General features: G+C 43.1%; 2 protein-coding genes across 2 annotated transcripts; one reads left to right on the plus strand and one right to left on the minus strand.

The window, feature by feature from the left end:
• Positions 1–7,751: 7,751 nt before the first annotated feature.
• LOC144716210 (ethylene-responsive transcription factor ERF061-like) lies at positions 7,752–9,230 on the plus strand. The gene has a single exon (XM_078591303.1). The coding sequence runs from the start codon at positions 8,292–8,294 to the stop codon at positions 9,009–9,011; it is 720 nt and encodes a 239-aa protein (XP_078447429.1). The 5' UTR covers positions 7,752–8,291; the 3' UTR covers positions 9,012–9,230.
• A 13,267-nt stretch (positions 9,231–22,497) lies between these two features.
• Positions 22,498–23,031, minus strand: LOC144716315 (uncharacterized). The gene has a single exon (XM_078591438.1). It carries the CDS (start codon positions 23,029–23,031, stop codon positions 22,498–22,500), a length of 534 nt encoding a protein of 177 aa, XP_078447564.1.
• Positions 23,032–23,313: the final 282 nt, after the last annotated feature.

A 23,313-nucleotide genomic window follows, 5' to 3' on the forward strand; every position in this document is an offset into this window, starting at 1 on the left:
AGAATGACGGTCATATTAATTCTCCATGAAGGGATTTAGAAGAAGTTACCTACGTATGGAAAATACGAATTTATAGAGATAGATTAAGAAGGTTATTACTGCCCTCCAAATCCATAAACATAGATATGATCACCAAATGGAGTTTTGGGATGGAGGACTATGATAGAGGTTCATTGTACCATGAAAATAAGATTAATCATGTACATAATTCTATGTGGGAGGCCTAAAGTGGCTTAAGCTCTAACTGCAATATTAGATATGTTCTTGATGTCTTGAGAAGACAAAAGGAAATATTTTGGTTCATGGATAAGATGGATTGAAACTCAAGGATGACATGAAATTGAGTTTTCAATGATGTTCAAATGACAGAAAGTCTATATTTTAAGTTTGCATGTACAGTATGTAAGTATAAGCTATTGGAAAGTTTCCAAGTAGGTCAACTTGAAACTTGACGATGAGAAAAGGAGTACACCACTGTAATCCAAAGGAGAAAGAGTGATTGAAATGTTGATCACTAACTAAGAATTCATGAAACCCTATTCCATTGTTGTGTGACACGATTGGTGTTATTGCCTAAGCGAAAGAGTCTAGGTCTCATTTAAAGTTAGAGAACTTCTTAAGACACTTCACATGATTAAGGAGATCTTTAAAAGGAGATTACGTAATGGAAGTGTTCCATTGACTGACAACATAAACAGAGCCATTACTATATGAATTTTGAGCATGACTAAAAAACAAAGGGTTTGTTCACTAAGAGTGATTGGCATTTATCCAAGTGGGAGATTTATGAAAATATGTGACCGGCAAGCCAATTACACATTCCACATCTTATTCCATGTTCATTAATACAACATATTCATTATAGTGCGTGTGTGATACAGATAAAGAAGTACGTCAATACTTGATTGGACTTAGTGAATTATGATGAGATTGTAATATGGCGATCACTAGTCTTTAAGGACAAGTTCTAAATATTCATGTTTGAAGGATACGCAAGAAAGACATCGAAGTATCCGAACAGAATATGACTACCTATCCTCACTCATATGGTGAGTATGCTTGTTCACGTAGCCATTAGTGTGGAGACACTAAGGATACATAGTGGGGGCTCTTTAGTTGAAAGAGTTTACTGAATTTATCTTTATGAATCCCTGAATGGTATTATACCAAACTGTCAATCAGGTTTATCCACGTTACGGTTGTGTAAGTGTTCCTTAGACCTGAGACACCAAAGACGCATAAGTACTAACTCAAATGACCGATTAGGATTTGATAGTTGACCATACCCTAAGTCATCCAAGGAGCGTCAAGTGGATGAGGGACTATACAAACAGGGTAACCAATGACGAACAAGTTCCATGAGTGAGTGGATACACACTCCTTTTTATCTTCTAGAGCACAAGGTCTAGCTTAGCACCCCACGTGTTGGTGACTCAGCCTATCGATTGGGTTAAATCAATCCAACATTAATTAATCTATATGATGATATAGTTAATTAGTTTGGAAGGTCAATACAGGTTATTGGGCTGCCGGAGTTGTTAACTAGACTGATACATAGGCCTAGAGGGTCACATGCAAATGGTATTTGGACGTCAAAAGATATGCTTAAGTTTTGGGGGTTTTATGAAAAATACCCACTTATTATAAATAGTCCCCGAACAAAATTCACCCAGGCTAGAATTGTTCAGGGCCTTCCCTTTCTTCTCCCTTCACCCCATGACTCCTCTCCACTCTTGATGCGATCGGGACAGCGTTACGACAACGATGGAGGTAGAACGTGGCTCATCAAGAGAATAAGGATATCCAACGTAACGAGGACTGCGTGGATACATCTAGAGGCTGCACACTTGAGCAGGTCGACTCGTTTGCTGTGGGATCCAAGAAATCACGGATGCGATCTGTGCAAAGGTACCTTGTTTCAATGATTTTAATGATGTTGTTCGATTCCGTTTAAGTCTTCTGCTGTAGAATATTTTGATTTGTTCATCCATATCAAGGCCTATAGAACCCAACAAAAATAACAGTTCCATTTGATAAAAACATATTGGCAGGCTATGAACATACATAAAAGATTGGAGCACTAACTAACTGTACCTAGAAGGGTAAAAAGAAGTGCAAAAAATGGGAAGATGATCAATAATGATAAAATAATATCATTTTTTGAATAATATCATTTTAAAAATAGAATCAGGTCAAATAATTTATCTGTTAGTGGCCATATGAAGATAAATAAAACATATATTTATGAAAACTTATCATTAGGCTTTGTTTCATGGTGTAAAGTAGAAGTAAACACAAAAAAATACAAATATTTTGAGTCATTAATATTTATAAACATGTTAATTATTTATGAACATTCACCTCTGTAAAACCACCAAGATTACTTGTAAAAATGGAAAACATAAAAATAAGTTATCTATTAAATTTACATATAAATACCTGGAAACTCCCAAGTAAGTTTTTCATTTCAAGAACATCACGATACCAGGAAAAGATACTTAGAGAGTATGAAGGTACTTTGAAGGACTGAAGGGAAATGTTGTGAGTTTTTCCTGAACAGTGACCCGTCTGTTAGAGTGAGACTTTATCACCAGAGAGAGAACATGGAAACTCTAAACTAAGGTAAGGCCTATAAGTTTTAAAAATCAGTTCGTGTAGTTCATAATTTCCGTATATAGAAAAGGGACATATCCATTTTGTATTAAAGAGAAAAATAAAATAGTGTACCTCTTTAAATGTTAAACTAGCATAACTAAAATTTGGCCATCATTGCACAAAGCTAAAACCAATCATTGCACTTCCTAAAGGAATTTAACTACAAAATATTCATGAATCAAATTATGGCAGATATTGAAATTAATATAATTAAGTTTGTTATTTATTTATGATTATTATTTTGTCCTTTAAGTCTATCAAATTATCCACTGATTCAGAAATAAATATCTAAGATGTGTAGATGAGTCCACGGTAGTCAGCATGTTTTTCTGGCCAACCAATAATATTTGATCAACATAAATGTTTCATAATGATATAGCAACCAGTTACATAAATGTCACATGAATCTTGAGTCCTAAATCTATAATTTTTCCCATTTAACAGATATTCAAAAATTAGGTATCATCATATAGATGAAGATAATCCATGTTTGATTTTCAAAATATGAACCATCACAAACTGGTTCTCATCATATCTATGCTTTATAATATGACTGACCATGCATGATTTCAAATCCATTAACTGAGGGTCGACTAGGTATAAGCCACTTAAAAATTTCATAAAAACACATACTTAGGCATTTTCACTAGAATTCCCATCACTACTCTTCAATATATATTTAAATTTTAATAAACCCTAACTTTAAAATATATATTTTTTATGAATTTCTATTCTACATGAAAAATGATTTCTTCTAGACATGGTATATAATCTTTTCTGACCTATTTTTAAAATCCCATTTAATCATAGAGTTTATTTTATGAAAATTTTAAAATTATTCATCCTGAATGTTTCAAATTTTATTCATTGATAATTTTTAAAAATGCAATATCCAAAGAGGCAGTTTCTAGAATAATATGATAAATTGATTCTTGTAAGATTCAAAGACTATGTTATATCACTTCCTCAATTGAATATCCATTTAGTTATTTTGGTGGACTATTTGTTTTATTAATTTCATGTCAGTTAATGGAGAACCTTGATGAACATTCAACCTGAATTTTAAACTATGGTATTCTTGTGCTTTTTCTGCCGTAATTCATGCTTAATAATTTTGATGATGAGGTTAAACATAGGTGTTTGATAAATGGAAATGAATCATCAATCAGCTTACACAGATTATGGTTTTAAAGTATTCAAGAAATGGGAAAGATATTGCTTAATTTGAGTTAAATATATTTTAGCCTAGAGTGGAACTGAATTTTAGCTAAAGGAAGACTGCAGATGGATTGGGATATGTGAGACTGTTGAAAGGTGAAAACATAGTTAGCTTCATGGATTATTTATTTCATTGGAGTTTTATTAGCTGAAAGAGTAGCTATATTGTCCTCAATATCATGGACATCATGTCCCTTAACATAGATGTATTCATATGTGTCTGAGGCAATGGCTAATTGGTATATAGGACCAAAGGGATCTCCAAATAGTTACATATTGGAGAGGATCAATAGAGAACTTAAAAATTTTACAAGGATATAAATATAGTTTTGCAACAAATACATTGAGACAAAACTTCTTGAAATATATTCACATATTACTTTAAAATCATTTTCTTCCTCCCTCTTCTTACTTTGAAATACATCTATTATTCTCTTAAGTTTTGAATGATTTCATGTGCTAATTCTACAATTTTTTTTAGTGTCACAGTCTTTGAAGGATAGTCAAATGATTTAACACTTTACTTTTAGGTTTATTTCCTGCGCCTAATTGCTACAATGGGATGGTAAGGTATGTCTTATATTTTCTTTAAGATGTGTTTGTGCATTGATACTATTATGTATAGTTAAAATGGTTTCAAAAAATAGAGCTAAATCTCACTGAGTGAAACACTCAGATATCATTCAAATTCATTTTACCCAATTTAGATTTAAACCGTCTAAGGATCTGGAGAATCTTATTTTCATATTTATCCTCAATTAAATATTATTGGTTTGTATATAAATGATAATTCATTAACTAATTTAACTTAAGCCAGAGGTCATATGAAATATCTCACTGCTTTTTATTTGTTTAGGATAATATGAAACAAATGCACTGTGTAATTTTTTATTTAATTAATCATAATTACTGGCATATTTGGTATCTATTAAGTAAAAGTGATTGAGTTAGATGAAGAGTAATGACATAAAGGTTCACATAGACTTTAGCCCTATCTAGGTTACTACATTCCTCCCCCCTCGAATGCGGACAAAGACATTATCCTTATGATTGTGCGCAAAAAATATGAAAAATAAAAATGTCTTTAGCATGCCATTGGCATTATTTTAGGTCATTAAAACGAAAATGCTCCAATCAGTGCCCCTAGCATGTGCAGGTGGGCATCACCTCATTAATTTATATGGCAGTATCCCATCGGCGATGTGTCAGGCTCAATCAACATGTTGGTTCATTTCTTTGACACCCACTAGGTGCACCAATAAATGCAAATTAGATTTTAGAACTAAACAGCCTTGACTAGGTTCAGTTGGTCCATAATATGCATAGTTTCACAATAATAAGCGAAAAAATTAAAATGATGGATGATAACTTGCATAGAATAAAAAGTACATATGCAATACTTTATCCTGAATGATGCATTTATGAACGTTCTGAATACACATTATCAGATATCTAGTTTTTTTTTTATCGGATGACACATTTCTTTAGCTTCCTATGAAACTTCATGTCGCACAAGTACGTGCCTCCTCATTGGCGCGGGTGGTAGCATGTCTATGGTCTCTCTATTAGAGAGAGATATAGAGAGAAAGTGATGTGTGTGTGTGTGTGTGTGTAGAGATATAGAGAGAAAGAAACAGATTGAGAGGGCAACATACTGAGTACACGACAGTCATACACAAGGGATGATGAGGCATCGAGTTGCCAAACTGCTAAATAGATATCAGATATCCGAAGGCTATCAGATACTTGGCCAACATCATCTTTTAAGATGATGGTACAAGGCATCAGAATCCCATCTGTGCCAAGGGTTTGATTGTCTCAGTTTGATCCCATTTTTAGCAAAGACCCAAATCTTACCTAAAGCCCAGTCCAGTTCCGGTTTTCCTTGTTCAGTTCCGGTTGGTACCGGTCCGGTTAAGTTGACAAATCAATGCTAGAGTATAAAATTCATTTGGTTAATTGATTATCAACATAACTAGATTTAGAACCACGGGTAACAAATGTCCCTTCGCCTCCCGTCCCTTGTTTCTCCACTCTCCATCTATCTCCCTCTCTGGCTCTTTGTCCTTCCACACCTCTCTTTCTTCATGGAGAATAGTCAGGTTGAACAGAGGGGAAGAAACATTCAACAAAGAGGTTGTGATGGGTTCTTGTAGAGCACTTTCAAAGAAGTGCTCTTCATCTAGTGGGCGCCCGCGGGTAGTCAAATATGCTACTACTATGTCAAGCTCAATAGAGACCTCTCCGGCAAATTGGATTGAATACTTTTTAGAATATTACTAAACATTATGAAATAAATATTTAATAATTTATTTCCAGTTCTGGTCCAGTTTGACCCTTGGACCTATACCTGCGGGCCAACCAATGCGGCCTACCGATATCAAGATACGAGATTCTTTTGTAAAGAAAATGTTCCATATGAAAAAACTTAAATAAATCAACACTGTCTATATTTTTGTTCGAAACCAATATTGAGGTAAGGCACAGTCACGACTGCACGGTATCCCGGAGGCTGCACATGGACGGTCTCTGGACTTATGTCTAGGATGATCAAAGTCATCCCCTTTTCATGTCTTAAATCTATCGGCTGCATAGTTAATTACATGAATTAGTTTCTGCTAAGGCCATTCCAAATTATATTAAACATAAGAAATAATAGTTTTAATGTATGAACTATCTAGTCGGAGAAAAATCGTAATCCACGACTGTAGGTATCCAGATATAGCCATCCAACCCACTAAGACAAAGGCGAACACTACCTCGAGATATCCGTCTGCGGCCGCCCGATTACTCTCCCGATGGTAAGGTGAGATATGAATGAATAACTAAATATCTGAAGTCAATTGATTCGCTGTACGTGTAGAATCCATGCGACATGCAACTTTTTTGTTTCGAGAGTGGAATCCATAACAGGAAGAGCTCTCCAGACTTCCGTCATAAAAATTTAGCGCTGATGGTGAATTAATTCTCTAGAGATCACCGGCTCGAGGCGAAGCCTCGTTTATAATCGTAATAGACGCTGTGGCGTATCGTGGATTGGACATATTCATGCGTAAAATAGAGAAAATAATTGCGATTACTTTCCTTTTAATATCAGTGAATAATTGAATCATATTGGTTTTCATCTGGCGGCCGACCACACGCGATAATATCGGGATTGTCTGGCCCACAAAGATTCAGACGCTACAATGTGAACGTGCGCTCCGTTCATACTAGGCCAATTGTGACTTATCAATTATCATGTCCTCCCAAGTTAACTAGCACCCGAAGCTCAACCGGACGATCGGATTCCGCGTAATAACACTTCTTCTTTTAAACTTCACAACACTCGTTTTATCAAGAAGCTCGAAAGGTGAATTTACTAATGATCCCGCCTCAGCATCAGAAACAGACGACTGCTATTGCCCACAGTTCACACACCTATGAATCATCCATCTTCTGTGTGCATATTTTCTGTTATCTATATGCACTTCTTTATCCGTAAAATCCACAACTCTGTAAGTATACACACATCCCTTATCCGTCTCCGTGATATTTCCTTTTACACGCTGTGTAAGTGTACTCGCTTCTCTTTCCCTCTCTCTCTCCACGTATTTATTTTCTCATCCTCTTTGTGGGCCAAGGTCTGTGTGAACGCAATAACTAGTTAAAGTCAACGCTCAGTGGCTAAATAATTTCCTTCTAGAAACCCAAGTGGCCCTTTGCTTAGGACAGAAGAACAATGGATATACACAGGTTGTCGGCGCGTTGCGTTTGGCAGCGTTCTCCAATATCCGGTGGGCTGTAAGCGTTTCCTGATGTCTGTCATCCCGTGGCCTAATCTGCATTAAAGTCTTCAATAGAAGCAATAAAAATTCAATTACACGTATCCAACTTGAAGGACCGGATTAGATCCGCTTTAAATTGATAAAGTTTTAGGATCTAGATAATGTGTCACATAGAATTAAAGGCTGGTAAGGCGGTGGCTCCGGCCGGCTTCGTTATCTACAATTTACAGCTTTAGGTCAACTCTGAGTTTTCTGTGGATCGTAGTCTCCGAAGAGAAGTTTTCGTTTTTAGTAAAAAACTTCGTCTTCAATTGAATGCAAAACATGCGGTGTTTTGGACACGTTTAATAATGAAAATTTGGCATTCCATCGCAGAAAGGTTACGCATCCTGTTCGACCGGCTGAATCAGTCGACGTGAGGAGACCACGCGATATGGCTATCCCCAAATTACCTCTCCAGAGGGAAACCGCCATGGCCACGGCTTGGACACCGTTTTGCGCCGTGTATCCGCCGATGGGGATGAGGTAGCACGACATCATGAATTTTTGGCGGTTTGACCTCCATAAATAGCCGATTCTATAGCAACGCCTACCGCAGATCACACCACTCGCTCCAAAATCCTTCTTGGCGCGTGAAGATTAGTTCAACCGATGATGGGTAGTTCGTCTGACGAGCGGCGGCTGCAGCAGGCGATGCAGACCTCTTCGGCCGTGTATCACTACCAGCTTGAGCAGTTACATAGGCTCATGGGGCATCAGCAGAGCTCTCCGTCCGCCGTCTCCGGCAAAAGAAATGAAGCGAAGAAGTATCGAGGAGTGAGGCAACGGCAGCGGGGAAAGTGGGTCGCCGAGATCAGACTGCCTCAGAATCAATCTCGATTGAGGGTCTGGCTTGGGACTTATGATTCCGCCGAGGCCGCTGCCTTAGCCTACGATCGCGCAGCCTATAAGCTTAGAGGGGATTATGCAGTACTCAATTTTCCGGAACACCGCTGCGGCACCAGCCACTCCGCCAGGTGTAGTGTCCAAGCGTTGGGATTGTCTGTTGACGCGAGAATACAGGCAATTCACCTTAAGCTTGACAGAAAGAGTCGGAAGCTGAAGAAGAAGACGATGGGAATAGAGAACGGTAAGATTAAAGAAGAGACTGGTAAAAAAGAGAAGGCGATGACCACCGTTGTGTCCGCCGCCAGCTCCGGCTCCGGTTTCTTCCCTGGCCCTCTACAGCCGTCTTCTTCATCATCATCTATCAGAGAAGAAAGGGCTCTTAGCTGGGATTACCTGATGGAGGAGGAGGTCGATGGGGAATGCTCTTTAGAAAACCTGCCTTGCTTCGACCCAGAGCTGATATGGGACGTCCTCGCAAATTGATCACTCCAGTGTCATATTCTCTCTTGTATTAGTACGACCGAATATTAAAAAGGTCGCCAAAGAAACCATTAAATATATAGAGTTGGAATCAAGGGAAAGGAAACTGATTGTATAATCGATCCGCCAGACCTATTTTTCATATGTATAACGGTGATTTATTCGTGAAAATCTTTGAATTTGTATCTGATTTATAGTTACGGAATGCCAGATTCGGTCTCAGCACTAGTTTTCGTGAAAACCTAAACTTTAGCATGGTCTCTGTTTGGTAAAAGATGGGTAAGGATTCGGTAAAACATAGCAGTTTGGTCATGAATACTGGGCAAAATTAAATTCAAAGTTAAAAAATATAGCCAAACTCTATGTCAAAAGATCGATTAAAAGAGTGAAACTATCAATTTTTCACCACAAAATAAAAAAAATTGTGAATAACTTATCTGTGACAAAGGTTAACGAGAAAAAAGTAAAGCAAAATAAGTTCTAGAGCACTAAAAAATATTAAAAGTTAGCATTTTATATTCAAATTTTAATAATATTTATGTTTTAAAAAAAGAGTAGTCCTGAGTTACAGTCTTGAAGCTTGCATTTGAAAAAAAATTATAATTTAATTTTTATTCCTGATTCGGTTTGGTTTTTTATCGGCGTGGGCCATATTTTTGGTAGACTCATGCCTAGCGGTATCGGTTAGATCTGGTTTGGCTCAGGCTTAGTTAAAAATGGCAAATCCTGTTAATGTTACACTCTTGTGATCTGCATCTTCTTCTGGGCTTGAGAAATCATATTTTACAGTGATTTATAATATCTTGTTCGGTATTTACACACCCGAATAAGGGAATATACAAAAATTCTAATACACCCAAACTCTGCTGGCTCACAACTAGCTCCATGAAATCTAATGAGAAAATAATAAGATAATGAGGGACACAGTCATCTCACCTTTGCCCAATTGAAACTCATGCATGCACTTATGCTTATTTTACAGCCTTATATATGATTTTTAGGTGCATTTAAATATTAATGACATAAGAATCATCATCCATGCATGAAATGATTATATTTTATTTTTATAAAATGATTTTGAGTGACATTTTTTATCTTTTGAACATTAATGATCTTCTCATTAATATTTCCATCATAGGATTCACTTTTGTGGTCAAGCATATGTCTGAATTAACTTCAACAATAGATATATATATATATGGATTTACGGAACAGGTAGGATAAGCGAGAAGGGATATTGAATTCCTAAAATATTATTCATTAGTGTAAAAAAATAAAAGTACAAAGAGGGATAGCTACATGTCATGCAGTCAAATCCCAAGTTAAGACAAATGCCCAAATCTGGCACGTGCCAACCTCAGTGCTGGGAGCAGAACACCAAGCAGCCTTGATCTCTTGCAGCTGACTCTTGCGCAATGGCTTAAGTACGCATAGAAGGGGTCAGAGGAGAGGGTGCGGACACAACCCCGTTAGGGAATAAGGTCATTGCATTAATATCATCAAGAAGTTACATCGTAGTCCTCGAGCATTACATGGGGGAAGATGAGAGTTGATACCCAAGTAACGAGACGAGGCGTTGTGCGCCTGGGTAGTGTTTCTCCTGCGCCTTGAGGCTCGCCGCTCTGCACATGGACCGTCAGGGATGATGGGGGACATCACGCCAACCTCGATACAGGACGACGTCAACCATGCTGCACTGCTCGAGCAAACGTTCGTGACCCAGCTTCAAGTACCTGGCGTAACTTATGCTCGTAAGTATTGCATTCTATTTCCTTGTATTATGATTTTCTGGACGATGTGGATTGGGCCACCCTGTTTTGGGCCTCATCCATTGATTTCTTTCGTCTTCGTGTTAATGTGCATTAAGGGGAAGTATCGTCTCGCGACAGTTTCTTCCCCTATGTCGGACCACTTGGGCATCCTCCTTCCCTATATGCAGTGATGGCATGCCCAAGGACAGCTCAGGTTGTATTTTGAAAGCTGAAAGTATCTTTTTTTATTTTAGAGTTCTCGTTTCCTAGAGTGTAGCAGTTATCGCCCGTTAGGCCTTGATCGAGACAAGATCGTGGCCTTGCCGCACGTGCCAGCTTCATCACGTTGAGATCACTCTGTGGAAGAACCACCGTCGACGACCGTTCTCGATGCCTTCTCAAGTTTCTTGATTGTTACGTCCAAGGGTTCCCTTCGTGGGAAATTGTTCAAGATCAAGATTTGTTTGAAGAACCCTCTCCTTGGAAGATCTCGCCATCCTGATCGTCGTCAAAGAAACCCGCCGGCCCCCTTCACGCTGATGCCTCTATCGCCATCATCACCGCCGCCGTCGCCCTTGCTACCATTGTCTCCGATGCTTGCACCGCACTTCCGCACGCCTAGTATCCGCTCAGCCACACTGTGTACTTGCTGAGCACGAGCGCCCACGCCTCCGCGCACCTACGCCTTGTGCGCAAGCATCCACGCCTAGTACGGTTGCACACCCACGTGCGCTTGTGCTTGTGGTCCGCCCCATGTGTGCACGTCCCTGCATTCGCACATTGCCCGTGCGGCCCCACCTGCGCACACCCTCTCGCGCTCGTGCGCCCGCACACTGCCTGCCCATGCCCCCCCCACGCACCCAGCCTGCGCGCGTCTGCCCGCACACTGCCTGCCCATGCCCCCCCCCCCACGCACCCAGCCTGCGCGCATCCGCCCGCACACTGCCTGCCCATGCCCCCCCCCCCCGCCCCCACCCCGCGCGCACCCGCCCGCACACTGCCTGCCCATGCCCCCCCCCCCCACGCACCCAGCCTGCGCGCATCCGCACGCACATTTCTGCCTTCCCCGCACGCCTGCCCCGCTACCCAAGCGTGGTGCCGCCCTGTGCACCAGCGCCTAATGTTGTCATCACCTATCAATAGTTGCATCCTCGACACACTACCACCAAGAACCGCCAAATTGAATTATAGCCACTTTGCTCATCAAGGTCTTTGCCCATCTCAAACATACAAAATTCAGGTTCCACATCTACCAAAGTCGAGGGTTAGGATTCTCTTTGTGGTTTTTGGATTGAATTACATGGTAACGAGAGTCTTGGATGCCATTGGGCCATCGAGCTCCTTGCGTCATAAGTGTTCTAGTTAATTTTATAGGTCGTTGGGAGTTTGATCGTAACGATCCCCTCACCCCAAAGTCAATTGAATCATATCTTCTAAATCAACAGCTTGCCTCTATTCACTCGTCAAGAATTATTTCTAAAGCGCATTCATGCCTTCTGTGCATTTCCTATATGCCTATATTGTAACACGTGACGTGCGATCCCAGCGATTACGTGTTACATCAGTGGGGACACAATCTCGTTAGGGAATAAGGCCATTGCATTAATGTCATCAAGAAGTTACATTGCAGTCGTCGAGCATTACATGGGGGAAGATGAGGTTTGACACCAAAGTAATGAGACGAGGCGTCATGCACCCAGGTCGCTCCTGCGCCTTGAGGTAGCCGCTTCGCGCACAAGCCCGTCGACCCCACCGCTACATGCATGGCCCTGGGCCGAGCGTTGCACACCCCTGGGCTTTGCAATCACACATGCCACCCCAGCCTTGGTGATCACACATGCTATTTGCACCCGCGCTAACACCTACTACGCGGGCTGCCTCATTGCTGCCGTGATCGGAGCATCAAGCTGGGCACTACGTGCTCAACGCTACCCACAAGGACACCACACGCCCGTACCGTCCCTGTGTCCTCTATGTACCAATGCCTTAGTCTCCTGGCGGGATGCATCCATATACCAATGGCTTAGTCGCCTGGGCCACGCAAATGCGGTGCGCACGATGCGCTCGCGCAGCTGCGTGACATCCCACACAACTCCGCGTGCAGTGCTGTAGGATTACCGCACGGCCTGCGCATCCCGCACCCGCACACATCGCTTAACACTCACATCCCCCTTTGCGAATAAGATATAAAAGTGTCAGACTAATGATTGGAAATTATAACATCGGGATTCATAGTGGTATACATGTGATGCCATAACTGCATCTTTTTTCAATGATTAGCTTCTTGATTGGGGGCCTTATTTTTTTGAATATAAGACTAAATAGTAAAAGTCTATTCTAAGTCAGAAAATAAATTTCTTTAAAAGTATGATGTGAGAAAAATCCTTAAAAATACTACTAAACCCAAAAAATAGAATATGAATCGAAAAAATATTTAATCATTAATGGTTGATTACACACACTTTTAATTATTTTATAGAAATAACCCAATAATGTACATGTTATCAATGTACATGAGCTATGTCAAGAGTGAGTCATATAAGGGGAATGATGAGAATGATAATGACAAAAGGTGATGTGATGAAAGATTATATGGGCACAATGCGGTGATGTGCAAAAAAATGTTGTCTAGAAGTAAAAATTTAATGTGAGGATAATTACTGTGGATCCTTACATTATGTTGGGATCATGACATTTTGTGAGTGGGGGTAAGCTCATCCTTTTCTCTGTTGCATCTTCCCACACACCAAGAAAAATCTTAAGGGATGTCAGAAACTCATTAGCTTTCAATCAGCCAGCATGAGTATGGAGAAAGTTTATGATCAATTTCAAAGTGTTCCATGTTGTTATTTATAGATCAAAGGGCACGGATGGAAAGAGAGGGTGACGACTAAGAGTAATTCAAAATTTCAACTCAGTTTTCTTTCTACATCTTCAAATGTCAAACTTTGAAGCTGGAGTTGATGGAAATATATGTGGCCAGCAAGCCAATCCGACATTCTATATCTCGTTCCATGTTCATTAATGCAACATATTCATTGTGCATGTATGATGCATATAATGAAGCACATGAATACAGAATCAGACTTAGTGAATTAGAATGAGATTGTAATATGCAAATCATTAATATTTAAGCATGTGTTCTATATAGTCCTATTCAAAGGATAGTCATGAGGCATATTAAAGTATTTGACCATTCTCGTAGCCATTAATGTGGAGAGCTTTAGCATAGATAGTGGAAAGATTTCACTGAATTGATCCATACAAATCCCTAAATGGTATTATACCAAAATGTCAATCAGCTTGATTCACATCACGGTTGTGTAACTGGTCCTTAGACTTGAGACACCGAAGACATGTTGTGGGCGAATAATTGTATTTTGATTATGACCTATAAGTCTCTAATCACGGGATTTGAAACAGCCATAGTTCTAGTGCATCATCAAGTTTACAAACATGACTGAGTGGTCAAGAAGGTATCGTCCACACTCAGTATAAGAGGTGATAGCTCAATGAAGACGATATGATAAGTCCTTGGATAAGGTAGTGAAATATTATAGAAGAGTTCTCCAATGATTTTCAAACACATCAATATTAACTCAGATGACTTATTAGGGTTTTACATTTGACCATACCCAAAGTCGTCCAAGAAGCGTCAAGTGAATGAAAGACTATATATACATAGTAAATGATGATGACAAGGTTCCATGAGCTTGGCACCCCATGGATTGGAGAATCAACCATTGAATGAGATAAATCAATCCAAAATTAATGAATCTATATGAAAATATATTTAATTAATTTGGAAGCCAATTAAGGTTATTGGGATATTGGGGTCGTTAACTAGACCAATACATAGGCCTACAGGGTCACACACAAATGGTATTTTTGATGTTGTAGAATATACATAAGTTTTGGGAGTTAGTCTAAATATGGAACAAAATTAGTCTAAATATGGAAGAATATTCCAGGGGCCTTTAACTTCTTCTCCCTTCTCACCACACCTCATCTCCAATCCCGTCTCCCTTCTCATCAATCCAAAATTCCTAAAGATTTTTGCCTAGATATGATGCAGGATGACTAGAGGAGACGGGATGGGATAATGACGGATATAGGATATTGGGATGACTATGGAAGGGTGTGATAAAATCAGACCACAAATCACACGATCGATTCCAAAGAATTAAATCTGATGAAATAATGGTGGTGCAGCCCCTTTCCTCATCGAGGGTAGGAGTACTGTCATCAACCACCGCGGTGATGCCAAGCACCAAAATCAATAAATCTGAACGATCGTTCGCTTGAAGATTCAAAAACTTATTCAACTAGTCGCTTGAAGATTCAAAATCCAAATAAAATCCGACAGCGGTGGATAAACGCTCGAGGAACACTAGATGAAGAACAGGGGACACCAAAGAGTTTAGGAATACCTCAACAGCAGATAGTGCGTGACGAGGTTGTGGGGAATTCTCGAAGTGTTGTTGGGGAACAGGAAGAAGGGACGATTCGTCGACGAGATGAGCGTGAGTGAGTGGCGTGGAGGTGATTGAAGGAGGGAGTGGTGAATGGCCTGCGCAGCGGGCGACCTGTGTGGATGGCCTGTGTGGACGGCCTGCGAGGGTGGCCTGAGCGAGCGGGGCGTGCGTGGGCAGCTGACGCGGGTAGCCTGCTAGGGTGGCCGGCACAGGCGGCCTGTGTGGGCGGCCTGCGCGAGCAAGGCTTGCGCGGGCAGCCGGCATGGGCAGCCTGCTAGGGCGACCGGCTCGGGCGGCCTGCGTGGGCGGCATGTGTGGGCAGGGCTTGTGCGGGCGGCCGGCATGGGTAGCCCGCTAGGGCGGTCGGTGCAGGCGGCATGTGTGAGCGGCCTGCACGGCAGGGCTTGCGCGGGCAGCCTGCATGGCAAGGCTTGCGCGGTCGGGCGGCATTGGCAGCAGGCTAGGGCGGCCGACGCGGGCAGCCTGGGGGGCGGCCTACGCGGGTGGCCTGCGTGGGCGACCGGCGTGGGCAGCCTGCTAGAACGGCCGGCGTGGGCAGCCTATGTGGCGGCCAGCGAGGGCAGCGGCCTAGGTGGATGGCGGCCTGCGCGGGCGAAGGGTGGCCTGCGAAGGCGGGCGACCAGCGACGACGATTCGAGGGGGAGAGAGGGCTAGGGAAAATTTTCCAAGAAGAAAGAAACTTCAATTCTTGAAATAAATTTGCCAAGTGTATCGTGCAACATTGGCCTACATATAGGCCTTACAGGAAAGAGAGAATATGAGAAATGAAATAAAATAAAAGTAGACGACGTGTTATCGTGTCACGTCAAAGGGCAGTTTTGGATCTGGCATTGATGACGTGTCATGATGCGTAATGGGGCATGTGTAGGTGGAGACGCGACTGATGCCGGTGCATTGACTTGGTCGTTGTTAGGCCGGTTCTGCAGTTGATGTTGGCGACAAGTCATGATGAGGGACGTCTCGGGAGATAGTGGCGACGTGTCCGCAGATGGTGTGTTGACGTCGTTGCCACCAAGATATTTTATCATCTTTGTAAAATAACTTACATTCATTGATATCATGCATTTGTAAGTGCTTCCATGTGATGTAACATGATGATCGGGTTTTGCCGGTTCGTGTTCCACCACAGAATATTATGCGAAGAAAGCATCAAAATACGGTGTAATGATGTGTATGTTTTAGAGAATTAAACAAGTATGCCAGTCCTCAAATGACGTGAGATGCAGCTCAATTGGATGACACGTGACGGGTTTTGTAACGAATAAGCCCCCGATGACCTGTGAGATCGGCTTGAGGAGTCAACGTAGTGGGGGAAAACTCTCGTGCAAGGATGTCCTATGCCAACTATTGAAATCACTTGAAACAGCGGATCAGTCGAAAATCCGCACTAAAAGACATAATCAGCATTGTAAAATAAAGGACATGAGAAGGTATGACCTGATAATTGGATCGTATCGACAGGCTTTGTAAGAAGTGAATGGCGCCCGTTGAGAATAATGGTTCGTTTGACGTCACCGTTGAGCAACTCAGTTGACGGCCATCATACTTAGCAGTTGAGTTGAAGTGATCAACGACATGATGGGGAGAATGCTTGAACTGTAGGAATGATCAATTATTGGACGAAATGGTCCACCGGAGAAATATTTTCCTGAGACTTAGACAGGAGAATGTATTGGTAGTTGGGTAATCAACAGATGACCACCCCACGTTCAACACCACCCTGGATATTTCCGCAATGAAAAATGACGGGAAGAAACTGATGTGTCACACCCAAAGTCCTGCCATGATATTTACTGAAGAACCAACCATGTGATGATCGGCACAGGTACAACTCATGCGACGGGTATGATTATTCGACGTCTGTTAATGGTTAGATGGCCGTCTGATCAATAAGTTTCATCTAAAATGATGGGAGAGCGCCAAAATTCCACGATCATGCAAGAATCAGAATCAGGGATAAAATCGTGACACAAATTCCCTCAGCATCACCGAGTTTGGAGGATGTCTGGAACAGGGGGGTTCGAACAAGGCAACGAGTGTCAACGTTTTGACGAGGGATCTCTATTGACGACCAAATGCAGAGTTTGAACCGTTGGAAATCTTCAAGGCTTGTGTCCTTTTCTCAACTAAATCTAAACGCAGCAAGGGATGGGGCCAGACGAAATGCCACCAGATGGTAACTGTTAGTTGCGTTGGGAAATTACAGCTATAGTAGGAGTTTCTAGGGTGTAGATCCACGATTCATCGTGGAATTTGTGGGGAATGAGCAGTTCTAACAAAAAACAAGTAGTGATCACCTTTCTCTCTTCTTCGACAAATTCTATTAATATATTCAGGAACGATTCCTCTTCTTCTTGACGAAATCTTCCTCTTCAAAACAGAAGAATAACAACCAACAAAAAAACGAGATGTGATTCTTGATTTTGACAAGCCTGTCTTCCATGTTCACCCTCCCCTGTTTTTATAGTGGAAACGGGGCGACGCTTATGGGTCCATGGTGGGCCTCTCTTAAGGGGAAGCTTATTGGGCTTCCCCTTAACAAGATCCTTTAGGGAGAAAAAGGAAGTCCATCTAGGCTTCCTACCACCCCAAAGGTGTAGAGCAATAATGCAAAGCATAGACACAAACGTATACGGGGGAGGCCCGTACACACGCAGGTGGAAGTTTCCCTACTCTCAAGGACAACGATGAAAGGTAAAACGACAAAAGGAAGAGACGACGAACCCATACACAAGGATTAGGCTGTCACGAACACAAAAGAACACGACACATAACAAGAAGAAACGACTACGACTTTTCAAACTTGGTCGTGGAAGTGGGGTTCTTCACGTCGGCTCGGGCTCCGCAAAGGGTTGATGACGCGTCTGGATGTGCTCGCTCGGATGGTCCGCCATCACCATGACTGTAATGAGCTCATAATTATTTCCCAAGTCAGTATTTTTCAAAGTGATGACATGCATATTTTATGACGCATAGCGCTTCAAACATTTTAAAATGAAACTTCTAGGCTTAAAGAGTTTCTTAAAATAGTTGAAGTTTTTCCCTCTCTTACGGCCAAAACTATCTGGTATTTTCCAAATTCTGTAGTTACAAGGTGATTATTTTTAAGAGACATGATGGAAATATTCCAAGCCAATATCTAATAGGTAAGACTATATTTTCAATTATGGTTGGAAAAAGGGGTTAATAAATTAATATATTTAGGATAAATAATTAACATTAAAACTCTAAGATCACATAGAGTCATAGAGAAAATTTTCTATTTACTCATTAACTTTTTCAGACTTATAAAGAATAGCAATTATGATGCTTACAGTTAAACAAAGAGGAGAGACACCGACGATGAGGAAGAAGAGAAAAAATGAAGAACGGCTAGGTTTTCTTGTTCTTGTTGTGACGCCCCCATACACGATGAGGACTTAATAGAGAGAGGAGAGAGAGAGTTAGTGGGTAGGGCCCATCAATAGAGATGAGAAAGAAGAAAGAGTGAGGGAGATAAGGAGAGGCCCAATATCTTTAACACTCCCCCTCAAGCTGGAGCATGGAGGTCGAACATGCCCAGCTTGCCTCCGATAGTTTCGAAGGCCGTTCCTGTGAGATCCTTCGTAAAGATGTCTGCCAGCTGATGTGCGAAAGCAACATGCGGCGTACAGATGGTGTCATTCATGACATACTGGCCGATGAAGTGACAGTCAATCTCGATGTGCTTGGTCCTCATATGATAGGTGTCGTTGCTGGCGATGAATGTGGCCGTTTCGTTATCACAATACATCTTCATAGGCGAAGTAGGAGGGAAGCCAAGCTCAGTGAGAAGGAACCTCAACCAAAGCATCTCTGCCATGGTGTCAGCTATGGCCCGATATTTGGATTCGGCACTAGAACGAGATACCACTAACTGCTTCTGTGACCGCCAGGTTACATGGTTCCCCCCGACATAAGTGACATAGCCACCATGAGACTTCTGATCCTCCTTATCCCCTACATAACTGGCATCTGAATAGGCTTCGGCTCGCAAATGTCCCTGTCTCCGATAGAATAGGCCTTTTCCAGGAGCTCTCTTGATGTAGGCCATGACACGATACACCCCTTCTAGATGAATAGTGCAAGGAGCCTGCATAAACTGACTCAATACATTGATGGCATATGCGATGTCAGGCTGTGTTACTGTGAGATATATCAGCTTGCCTACAAGGCGACGATATAGGCCTGTATCCTCCAATAATGCAGTCCACTTGTCCCACCAGTAAACGTTCATCTCCATGGGAGAGGCAACGGGTTTGCAGCCAAGCATCCCCGTTTCCTCCAAGAGATCAAGAGCATACTTCCTTCGACATAGAGCCATTTGACCATGCCGATAAGCAATTACAAGACCGAGGAAGTACCTTGGAGGCGAGAGATCACGCGTGACAAAATGCTGACACAAATAGGCTTTGGTGGCAGCAACTTCAGCTTCATCACTGCCAGCGAGGATGATATCATCAATGTCATAGCCAGCACCATACAGTGGGGTCAGAGACTGTGGAGATGAAGCCGTACGCGAACAGCAGCTTAGAGAACTTGTGAAACCAAGCACGGGGACTCTACTTCAGGCCATAAATTGCTTTCTTTAGGAGACGCACCTGAGAAGACTCCCCCTAAGCAACATACCCAGGAGGTTGCTCCATATACACCTGCTCTGTGAGGTCACCATAAAGAAATGCATTAGAGACATCCAGCTGATGAAGTGGCCAGGCCTGATTGAGAGCAACGGAGAAGAGGACGCGTATGGAGCTTAGACGAGCCACCGGAGAGAAAGTCTCAGTACAGTCGAGACCATTGTCTTCAGAGAACCCCCGAGCCACGAGCCAGGCCTTATGACAAGAGATAGATCCATCTGGATTGTACTTAAGAGAGTACACCCACTTGCATGACACCACATTAGCATTCGATGGGCGAGGTACTAATGTCCACGTCTCTCGTTGAAGGAATGCGGCGTATTCCGCATCCATAGCAGCCTTCCACTCCGGTACATGCAAAGCTTCAAGATATGTCCTGGGAATTGACCCAGAGAGGACGGAGAGGGCAAATGCATGATAAGGGAAGGAGAGACAAACAGAGAAGACATGATTGCCGATTGGATGCTTTGTGCAGATGCGGGAACCCTTATGAAGGGCGATGGGGAGCTCAATGTCAATGGAAGATGGTCGTGGAGCGGAGGCTGGAGATAGTGATGGTGATGAAGATGGTTCATAAGGCTGTTGGGAAGGAGAGTCTGAGGGACATGGTGCAGAGGTAGGGAGCGAGGGGCGTGACACAAGAGAGGGCAGATCAGGAGATGACTCAGATGATGGTGTCGGGATTATCGTGGCCGGTTCTAGAGGAGGAGACACTGTAGTGGAGGGAGGTGCCGGAACAAGGGAAGACGGGGAGAAGAAGGGAACATCCTCATGAAAGGTAACATCTGCAGAGGTAATATAGTGGTGTGTGTCGAGAAAGTATATGCGATATCCTTTCTCCGAGCATAACCCATAAACACCCCTTTAAGCGCACAAGGGGCTAATTTTGACAAGCCTAGTGTGTGATCATGGACAAAGGCTGTGCACCCGAATACCCTTGGAGGTAGGGAAAAGAGCTCTTCATCCGGAGACAGCCTCTGAACTGGAATCGCACCCCTAAGTGCAGCTGAGGGTAGACGGTTCACAAGGAAAGTGGCTGTGAGAACCGCATCAGACCATAGATACATGGGGACATGCATTCCAACCAGCAAGGTTCATACCATATCCAGGAGATGGCGATGTTTCGTTTCAGCAACACCGTTCTGTTGAGAGGTACATGGACAAGTAGTCTGGTGGAGAATCCCTTGTCGTGCACAAAGTTCTCCAATAGCTTTTTGGGTAAACTCCAGAGCGTTGTCCGTGCGCAATACTTTCACTATGGTATCATACTGAGTGGCAATCTCCAACAAGAACTGCTGGACACGCGAGAGGACTTCTTTCCGGCTCTTGATGATGTAGGTCCAGCTAAGTCTGGTGTAGTCATCCACGAAGACAATGTAGTATTTTCCTCCTGATGGTGAGACGTGCAGCGCGGGACCCCAGACATCACAATGCACGAGGTCAAACGGACGCGAGGAAGGAATGCCAGTACGTGTAGGATATGTAGAGCGATGATGTTTTCCCAATTGACATGATTGGCATTTGAATTCTGAAAGATGTAACCATGGTAAAGTATCTTTAAGTTTAGCAAAACTAGGATGCCCCAACCGGCAGTGCCACAAAAAGGAAGTTTTTGAGGAACTAGAGGAAGCAAATAACGAGAAGAGAGCATGAATTCAAGCCGATGGAGTGTCCACCACAAGCTCGTAGATGCCACGCCCATTCTCATGGCCCAGACCAATCCTCCGTCCCGAACTGAGATTCTGGAAGACGCAGTGATAAGGAAAGAAGAACACTCCACAGTTTAGGGCTTTAGTTATGGCACTAATGGAGAGGAGGTTTGTAGGGAATCTAGAGACATGAAGGACATTATGGAGAGGCATAGTGGAAGTGGCGTGAGAAATTCCGAAACCACGAACAGGACAGGAGCGTCCCTCAGTGATGCGGACATCAGGAATGGAGGAATCGAAATGATAGGAGGTAAGGATGGAAGGGTACCCATCATATGGGCCGAAGCCCCTGAGTCAATAACCCAAGACATATCATTAGAAGCAATGAGGGTAGACGTACCTGGAGTGGATGCTTTTCCCCTGGCATAGGATATGAGGCTGGTGGAGGCCGATGGCAGAGTGTGTAGGGCGGATGCACGAGAGGCCTGGAGATATGCCAGCTCAGCTGGAGAGACAACAATCTGGAAACTGCCTAAAGCAGGAGGAGCGATTGCCTCAGGGGCTGGTGGAGATGGAACAAGTGCGCTCAATGTTGAATGTGGCTTCCCCCCCCCCGAGGTAGCGAGTACCCATGCAGGCTTCCTAAACTCCTTCCAGCACTTGTCAGCAGGATGCAACATCTTCCCACAATACTTGCACGGAGGGAAGGAGTTCCGGTTCTTCCCGGATGATGGTCCTTTCCTAGAGGGCTTCGAGGAACCCCCCGAGCTGTCAAGCGCAAACACCTCGGTGGAGGGAGGAGCAGATGGTGGCGGTAGACTATCTTGCACTCGGAGTGCGGTTGCAAAGATCTCCTCTGTGGGCATGACTCAGGTACCTCCGAGCACTTGACCTCGTATCATATCTGCAAGCTCTGGACGAAGCCCACTGAGAAAAGATCATGCCCGAAGCTCGTCCTTGTAGCGGGCTAGTGTCTCGTGATCAGTCGAGGAAGGCTGATATACCTCCACATTCATGAATATGGCTTCAATCGCACCATAGTAGGCCTGGAGAGATCGGGACCCCTGCTTGCAAGAAAATAAGTCTTCATATAGGCGCACAGTCTTACTCACATTGCTCTTGTTGGCGTACTTCATCACCAGTTTTTGCCATAAAACGCGAGTGGGATGAGTCTGGGTGATCGGCTCCATGATGGTGTTTGTGATGCTTTGACATAGCCAGGTGCACACGCCAGACTCTAGAGAGCTCCATTCTGCATAGGTCAGATCAGTTTCCTTTGGCGGAGGATCCGTCAGATGATGTCGGAGTCGATGGGCGTTGAGAAACTCTAGGAATGCCGTGGACCAGGAGCCATAGTTGGTGCCGTCGAATGTGTACGCTGGGTGCGTGAGAGCCTTAACAATCGAGTGCTTCTCGGACGGTGCCGCCAGAGCCATCGGAATAGACAAAATCTCAGAAGCTTCCTCAGCCATGATACTCTCCCCGCCACGAGAGAGGGATGAGGATGCCGCCTAGATGAACGGCTCAGCCGTCGGAGATGCCACCAAAGAGAGAAGAGATCGCCTGATTTGATGATAGGATGACTCCAACACAGGAAGTCACCGCCGGAGAGGAGCACGACCAAGCCCGGACAGAGGCCGCGTGAGATATGCCGAAGGCCTGGAAGAAGGTTACGTCGCCGTCGTTGGAGGAAAAGAATGCCGCCGCCTGATGTCGCCGCCGATGGAGGAGGAAAAGAACGTCGCCGTAGCCGA

Source organism: Wolffia australiana, chromosome 20, assembly GCF_029677425.1.
Source record: "Wolffia australiana isolate 7733 chromosome 20, ASM2967742v1".
Taxonomy (NCBI): domain Eukaryota; kingdom Viridiplantae; phylum Streptophyta; class Magnoliopsida; order Alismatales; family Araceae; genus Wolffia; species Wolffia australiana.

Excerpts from the sequence above, each read along its gene's own strand:
- LOC144716210 (XM_078591303.1), top strand. The coding sequence starts at position 8,292 with ATGATGGGTAGTTCGTCTGACGAGCGGCGGCTGCAGCAGGCGATGCAG.
- LOC144716315 (XM_078591438.1), bottom strand. The coding sequence starts at position 23,031 with ATGGCTGAGGAAGCTTCTGAGATTTTGTCTATTCCGATGGCTCTGGCG.